This window comes from Glandiceps talaboti, chromosome 9 (assembly GCF_964340395.1).
Source record: "Glandiceps talaboti chromosome 9, keGlaTala1.1, whole genome shotgun sequence".
NCBI lineage: Eukaryota > Metazoa > Hemichordata > Enteropneusta > Spengelidae > Glandiceps > Glandiceps talaboti.
The window spans coordinates 2,471,031-2,480,472 of NC_135557.1; the positions used below are offsets into that span (position 1 = coordinate 2,471,031).

At 30.4% G+C, this 9,442-nt stretch overlaps 1 protein-coding gene across 1 annotated transcript; it reads left to right on the plus strand.

Moving 5' to 3' along the window:
• The first annotated feature begins 2,905 nt into the window (after positions 1-2,905).
• Positions 2,906-6,529, plus strand: LOC144440301 (sentrin-specific protease 7-like). The gene is made up of 8 exons (XM_078129662.1): positions 2,906-3,006; positions 3,317-3,415; positions 3,936-4,025; positions 4,352-4,417; positions 4,756-4,824; positions 5,428-5,509; positions 6,122-6,190; positions 6,366-6,529. Exons 1-8 carry the CDS (start codon positions 2,948-2,950, stop codon positions 6,498-6,500), a joined length of 669 nt encoding a protein of 222 aa, XP_077985788.1. The 5' UTR covers positions 2,906-2,947; the 3' UTR covers positions 6,501-6,529.
• The last annotated feature ends 2,913 nt before the right edge of the window (positions 6,530-9,442 follow it).

The following is a 9,442-nucleotide window of genomic DNA, read 5'->3' on the forward strand; positions in this document are numbered from 1 at the left end:
AGAAATCAGGTATGTGTTTGACAATGATGCCGACTACATGCAGTACTTGCTGAAGGTAACTGGTCATTATTAGTTGTCATTTGTACCCGATAATTTAGGTATGTACACAAAATAGAGTGAACTACATTTAGTCATTTATGTGTACTTAATGAAATCAATGTATAAGAGCAATGAATCTGGAAGGACTAAGCCCAAGTCCTTCTTTCCTTTACATTTTTTTAACCATCAATCTGACACAATCACTGTCCATTTCCTTAATATGAGTTGTATGTTGATTCATTATTATTTTTAATCTCATATATCTAAATTCTAATATAAAGCTATTATACTACTTTAATTATGAATATATAGACAATATGTAGGAATTTGAACTTGTATTCAGTTTTCATCAAGAAATATGTTTTACATGTTGATTTATTTTGAAAATAAACATTGGTATGAATTTTCAAGTATAAAAATACCTGATATTTATTTGTTCTAACTTAAATAATATAAATATATTAAAAATGAAATCTTTCAATCTTTCATAATAGCGTTGGGTGAAAGCTTTCAGATTGGACAGGTTTAATGTAAATGTTAACACAAATAATGGAATAGAAAGACAGAACCGGGCTTTTAAATACGACTATCTGCGAGACTACATCGACAGATCATTAAGTGGAATGATAACTATCCTTGTTGAACAATACTTTCCATCATCCTATCAACGGTGAGTATAACATCTATATTATAATCTTATGCACATATTATCCAAATGAAGTAGTATTATGGATTCAATAAATTAAACCAAAAAGACAAATAGTCTCTGAAAAATAGTCCAAAACCTGTTGACGGATAATAACAGACTACATGTATACAATGCATGCTAACTTTATCATTGTTTATCCTCCACAGATTTGTTTCAGCTGGAAGCTACAGTTAACCATGTTTTGAAATATTTCAAAAATATGAAACTTGCATAAATGGTACTGGTATACAAGTATATTACAGCAATTCATCAAAGAACTCATTATCTGCATTATATAATTTCAGATATCAAGAAGAAAACATCAAATGTAGTGGAAGCTATAGAAGGTACACTGAAGAACTACCAACATACCTAAATGATCGACCAAGAGAAATGGTAAACCATATATGCACCAGGACAAAAAATGCAATTCACATCAGTAAAGATGACATTACAGAGCTAAATAACGGACATTTCCAAGTGCAAAGTGAGTCAAGAAGTATACAGTACATAGTGCAATTTGGAAACCATGAAAACATGCCTTCATGTGACTGTGAGGATTGGAAACGTACACACATGTTATGCAAACATTTTATAGCAATATTTACTCATTTCCCATCATGGAGTTGGAACAACTTATCACCATTATACAGAGACAGTATGTATTTTAAACTTGACATTCCATCAGAGTACAAACCAGCACCAATCACAACAACGAGTCAGTCATTAGATATCAGTGAAACACCTCTCCCAACAACAAGCCAGTCAGCAGATGTAAACATAGCAACAACACCAACAACAGGCCAGTCAACAGATGTTACCGAAGCACAAACACCAACAACAAGCCAATCAGCAGACAATAATCGATCAAACGCAAATAAACTTCAAATAGAATGTAGAGAAAACCTAGACAAATTGCGCAATATCACTTACCTCATCCATGATGAAGACATATTGAAATTGATTAGTGAACAACTTGAATCCATTCACAAGATAGCCAGCAAGTTAATTCCAAGTGACAGTGAAGGAGGTCTCCCAGCTGGCCCATGTATGATTACTGTGAAGAGGAAAAGAGTGTCTAGAACCACAAAAGGTAAAGTTAATCACTAATTCTATTGATATTCCATAGACATTGTTCAACAAATTTCTGAATTTTTTCTGGCTGAATAAAGTTTATTAATATTATTATTATTATTATTATTATTAATCAGTTTGCTCCTATATAAAATTAATGTACATAAGTATGTGTATGTATGGTAACTTTGTAATATTTACGTCAAAGATTAGTGGATGAACATGACCAAATGTAACCTGGTTATGTTTACTTTGAATTGTTTCAATTAGATTTTAACCCTAGAATCTTTGTTCTTTCTATTTAATAACAGGTAAAACTAGTGGTATCAATACAATTAAAAGAAAGAAAACAAGTGATCAGCATGAAGGCAAACCAGGTAAGAAAGTTTACTATATACATACATGTAGCTATAAACGTAAATAAAAGTCATACAGTCTCATGTTTTATTCCTCTAACTCATATATAGTCATTACTGTATTATATTTTATCATTTCAGAAAAGATAATAATTATTAATAGCGATGAAGAAGATGAAGAGATATATACAAATGCACCCACACAAAGGTTTGTAAGATACTCCTTATTTGAATAGTTACTCTCTGGATTCACAATCTGTTAATCTTTTATCCATTTATTTACTTATTTATTTATTTATTTATTTATTTATTTACTTATTTATTTATTTATTTATTTAGAATTAATCATTTCAATGATTTTTAGTATTGTTAAAAACCATACAATAATCTTGTTCATTCTAAATCTTAGTTAACAATCATACAATAATCGAGTTTCTTCGTAAGGTTTCACAATATGTTAATGTACAAAACTGCAATGTTATGACATATCAACTAGTATATTTGATAAGTTACAAAACCAAATATTATAAAGTGTATATTGTACTGTCTAATTAATTTATGATACTGTTCACTGTAGTTGTCTAAAAATATGCTATGCTTGTCATAATTAACATTTAATATCTATATTACATGTGATATTCTTGTAATATAGATATTAAATGTTAATTATGACAAGCATAGCATATTTTTAGACAACTACAGTGAACAGTATCATAAATTGTAGTATTATTCATTACATTCCAGGTTATTACCATGGCAGAAATCATTACAAGCTTTAAATGAAATAGACATGCAGACATTAGAACCAGGGGAATGGCTGAATGGTTCTATCATTGACTTTGCACTACTGTAAGTTGAAGGTTGGAGGTAGTACACAAACCATGGTTTATCAATATTTATTTATTTACTAATAATTGATATTTTATCAAATATCAATTTTTAGTGAACTAAGGATGTCAAAATAGTAATACACAAGATTAAAGAAATGACATACTCGGGAACCTGATATGTACAACCTACAAAAATAGAAACTACATGTGTGTTCACAAAAATCTTTACTCCTACATACAAAGACAGACAAAGTGGAACTTTACTTAACATTACGAAGGTGGATATTAGTCAGTCATGCATAAATTTACGTGTTTCAATTTGTTTTCAGTGACCATCACAACAATGCACCACAGCAAATAAAGAATGTAACAAAGATAGTACCAACCACCTTCTACCAGGCATTAAAAGCAAAGAGGAAAGGACAAAGGTAGATTTATCAGTTCATTTTTTTAGTGTGCTATTGCTTTGTCAAAAAAAAAAATGATACATAGTGATGAATGTAGGTAGTGTACGATCTTACACTGACAGACACTTACCAAAGTAAATATTTGCTTTTGATCCTAACTGTCATGGTGTACTAATATTCCTTAGTGGGAAATCCCAAACCCAAGCAGTTTACCTGTGTAACTCCCCTGATACATTTAATCAACCTTAATTAACCTTAATTATTTTTCAATATAATGGTATAATATAATAGCAATGAACCACAACTACAAATTAGGGTTTGTATACCTCAATTTTGACCAGTGAACTCAACTATCTCGATATTGCTATTGTCCTTGCATATATTTTGTTCCCTGGTCATAAACACTTGGTATACCATCCCCAGGAGGTTTTTTTGCTGTAATATGACGTCATTATACTAGTGTTTGTTAGATATTGCATATCTAATAGGTATTATGTGAAATCAATTTTAAATTTGACCTTTAAAGTCCTTTATTTGACAGTGATATTTGGAGAACAGCACGGAAGCAGATAAACACAGATGGACAGAACGTTTTTGAACATAAATACATTTTAATTCCATGTAACACTGGGTAAGTACATTTATGTTTTGTCATTTACTTATTGGTAGTATTTTGTCATACCAAGAACACATTTTCAACCTAAAATAAACATCATTTTCATTTTATCAATTTTCATCTATACACCCTAGGTAATTATAATGTCCCTACAACACAATCAGTCTAGCTGTTTTTCTTTTATACACATACATATCTGCATATATACAAAAACATTTTGTGACACCTATGGCCCTATTGAACTAACTCAGTGTTCAATTTTTAATTATCCTATTGTGGTTTTTTTTAACAATAACAACTGAACACTGAACACTATTTCACCTTCTGAATGTATTTTGTAGAGGACACTGGATTTTAATCATTGTTTGGAATTTACCACAAATGAACAACCAAGATGCTACAAAGAAGTAAGTATTCATTCCAGTCCATTTATTGCATAAAAGTTGTCTTTTAAATTGAAACCCATCTTTTATTAGTTCTAAGACTGAATCAATTGTCAATATGATGATTATGGCCAACCAAACTTATTGAAAGATAGTGTGTATGTTAGACTTCACATAAGACATTTTGTAATTTTGTTATCAGGCTTCTAAACCAACTATACTGGACAATTCTGTAAGTGGTAGCTGATAGCATTAAATGAATGTTGTTTACAGAATATCTGTATGTATGCTAACTGCCATTTCATAGTTTTTGCTTTACTATTTATGTGATATTTTCATGTTATTGATGATTTCTCTTTTAGGACTCAAGTTCTAGTATTAGACTCATTGAATGGCGAAGCGGGAGACCAACCTGTACAAGAAATATTACAGTAAGTAACATTTAATGACTATAATTACCTAATATATTTACATCTACTCTATTGTTGCTATATTCACATGTAGAAACCTAGATTGTCAATGATGCATGGTCTGAGATGAGGAAGACAGATTACCAGTATTTTTATTATCATGAAATATTTACAATATTATTAGCTACACAAATGACATGGTATGGTGAGCTCCATATACAGATATTTTATGTTTTAATTATAATTGCCATAAACAAAAAATACCATCAAAAATCACACACACACACACACACACATACATACATACATATATACATACACACACACACGCACAGACACACACACACACACACACACACACACACACAGACACACACACACACACACACACACACACATACACAGACAGACAGACAGTGACACTTTGCCTTGTCTATAGCACTACTGAACCTTATCAGTTCAGTTGTGATAAACAATGATAGTTCATGAAATGTTTATGCAAAGCCAGTTGGTTTTTCTAGCCCTTTCCTACTCTGGCCACTCTTACATGTAGCAAACCATTCAGCCATCTTGAGCCCACAATGTAAGTGGTCATTCAATGCACCCTTTACTGTTCTTTGTCAGATTTCTAGAAATGGAATGGAATAAGACACATACTAGTACAGAGAAAAAACAGTTCAGTGAACTGAAAATACATTTTCCTACAGTAAGTAATTTTTAATTCATCCATACATAATTACAAATCGTGATGTCAAGCCTGCATATGGTCACAGGATAGAGATATTATCAACAAATAATAACCTTTAAAGCCCTGGCATGCTGGTTTTTTGACTAAGGTGGTATGTGGGAAGGGCCCGACTTCAAAGGGACACATAGGTTGCACAACATGTGGCTGCAAAAAACCACATCCACTTTATATCATTTACCCCATGTAGTGTCAATGAATTGAATCTCGTAACAACATAAATTAATGTCAAAAACATCAATGTTATGTAGAACGAAATCACAATTAGATCAAAGGGTGAATGGAATTTGATGAGCATACCACTTGCCATGTTTAGGTAAAGTATGCATTGGTAGTCTTTTTCAAGTTTGAAACAAAGAATAAGAATATAAATGTCAGATAATATGTAGATATATAATTTGAACACTTTTGGTTATAGACATTGAACATACATGAGGTCAATTACTAAGGGGAAGGTCTCATTAGAAAGTTCAAATGAAAAGAGATACTCAAATGAGATATATTAAATGATTTATTATAATAACTTATCTTTTTTAAATCTTATGATCTGGTTTCAATATTTAAATTTCACAGGTACCCTACCAGGACAATTATTTTGATTGTGGACTGTTTTTAATAGCTTTTGCAGAACAATTTCTACAGGTAATATCAATATTTTGTTATTAATTTTAGAAAACAATACTTGATATTTCTTATTAATCTTGCACTCTAAAAAAATTGTTTTAATAATGCCATATGCAGATGTATCTCAAAACCTACATAAATTTACAAACTGGGGAATAATTTTGATATTGATTTATATTTTTTCCAAATACAGAGTGATTTATTTCCGGAAAGCATACCACAGGATTTAACACTAGAGTATTTAATTGATGCAGAAGATGTTCGTCAACATGGCAGGATATATCTACATGACCGTATACGAAAACTGAAGACATCTATGGAAAAATAAGCCAGAATTGCCACTAATGTAATTTATACAAATCTATAATGAAGCCAGAATTGCCACTACATTAATTTATACAAATCTATGATGAAGCCAGAATTGCCACTACATTAATTTATACAAATCTATGATGAAGCCAGAATTGCCACTACATTAATTTATACAAATCTATAATGAAGCCAGAATTGCCACTACATTAATTTATACAAATCTATAATGAAGCCAGAATTGCCACTACATTAATTTATACAAATCTATGATGAAGCCAGAATTGCCACTAATGTAATTTATACAAATCTATGATGAAGCCAGGATTGCCACTATATTAATTTATACTTATCTATTTTACAGCAACATAATTAGTTCTATAATGCCAATTGTTTACACAGCCACTGTAATGTACGAGAAAGATGGGTTTATAATAATTGAATGGATGGATGGATGGATGGATGGATGGATGTATGTATGTATAGATAGATAGATAGATAGATGTATAGATAAATAGATAGATAGATAGATAAGTGAATAGATAGATGGATGGATAGAAAGATAGATAGATAAGTTCAAGGAGGATAGATAGACATATATAGAGATAAATAAGATATATAAGATAGATGATATATGGATGGATGGATGGATAGATGAATAGATAGTTATATAGAAAGATAGATGTGTGAGTGTGTGTACATGTCAGGATGGAACTTGCTGGGGGTAATTCCGAGCATATATACTACAAAAAAAAAAAAAAAACCAAAAAAAAAAAAAAAAAAAAAAAGTTGTTAAATAGATAGATAGTTGGTTGTAGATATAGATAAGATACATAGATAGATGATATGTGGATGGATAAGATAGATAGATAGATATAGATAAGATAAATAAGATACATAAGATAGATGATGGATGGATGGATGGATGGATGGATAAGATAGATATATAGAAAGATAGATGATATATAGATAGATAGTTGATATATAGATAGATAAGATAGATGATATATAGATGGATGGATGGATAAGATTTATAGATGATATATAGATGGATGGAGATATAGATAAGATAGACAGACATAGATAAGATAGATGGTATATAGATGGATGGATAAGATATATAGATGATATATAGATGGATGGAGATATAGATAAGATAAACAGACATAGATAAGATAGATGATATATAGATGGATGGATAGATAAGATATATAGATCATATATGGATGGATGGAGAAAGATAGATAGGCAAACATAAGATAGATAGATGATATATAGATGGGTGGATGGATAGATGGAAGGATGGATATTAAACTTTTTTGAAAATATTTTTATTGTTGAAATGTAATTTAAAATTGAATTTAATGTTGAAATGTAATTTTTAAATTGAATTTTGTGTTGAAATGTAATTTAAATTGAATTTAAAGTAGAAATGTAATTTTAAATTGAATTTAGTGTTGAAATGTAATTTAAATTGAATTTAATGTTGAAATGTAATTTAAAATTGTATTTAATGTTGAAATGTAATTTTAAACTGAATTTAATGTTGAAATGTAATTTAAAATTGAATTTTGTGTTGAAATGTAATTTAAAATTGAATTTTGTGTTGAAATGTAATTTAAAATTGAATTTTGTGTTGAAATGTAACTGGTAATTGAATTTATTTAATATTGCATATATTTGGACCCGGGTTTCCAGAGTTTTATCCAACACGTTACAGGTTTTTTTCTGGTTTTCCTGGTTGGTTAAGTGCATGATATTTCTGCTGTCCTTTCCCAATACATCACTGTAGTTCATTATTGTAGGTCTTTCATTGGTTATATTTACATTCATTCCAATCTGTTCTGTAGTCTCTTGACAATTATAGATACTATTTTGGATATGTGTATTTTCAAATAGAGATAGGTGTTGACATTAAATCATGCAAATTTCAGCCACATTCTGACTTCAGTCATGTTTCTGTAAATGAATGATTCGTGTTAACTTATGGCCATAAAATAGTGATAGATACTGTATTAGAGTATAACACATGTGTGACCCGGTGTAGGGTATGGCATAGTAGTTTATGACTATAAAATAGTCATAAATATGTATTTGATATTGATATAGGCACTATATTAGAGTATAACACATGTGTGACCCGGTGTAGGGTATGGCATGGTAGTTTATGACTATAAAATAGTCATAAATATGTATTTAATATTGCTATAGGTACTATATTAGAGTATAACACATGTGTGACACGGTGTAGGGTATGGCATAGTAGTTTATGACTATAAAATAGTCATGAATATGTATTTAATATTGCTATAGGTACTATATTAGAGTATAACACATGTGTGACCCGGTGTAGGGTATGGCATAGTAGTATATGACTATAAAATTATAATAAATATGTATTTGATATTGATATAGGCACTATATTAGAGTGTAACACATGTGTGACCCGGTGTAGGGTATGGCATGGTAGTATATGACTATAAAATTATAATAAATATGTATTTGATATTGATATAGGTACTATATTAGAGTATAACACATGTGTGACCCGGTGTAGGGTATGGCATGGTAGTTTATGACTATAAAATAGTCATAAATATGTATTTAATATTGCTATATGTACTATATTAGAGTATAACACATGTGTTACCCGGTGTAGGGTATGGCATGGTAGTTTATGACTATAAAATAGTCATAAATATGTATTTAATATTGCTATAGGTACTATATTAGAGTATAACACATGTGTGACCCGGTGTAGGGTACGGCATGGTAGTTTATGACTATAAAATAGTCATAAATATGTATTTAATATTGCTATAGGTACTATATTAGAGTGTGTTCAAAATGGCAGACAAGCAAAACATAGCTAATACGCATGTGTGGAACTAGTTATGGCAGCAAGTTTTGCAGCAATAGCTGCCGTTAAACGGCATAACGGCGAGATAGGCGAGCCATGGG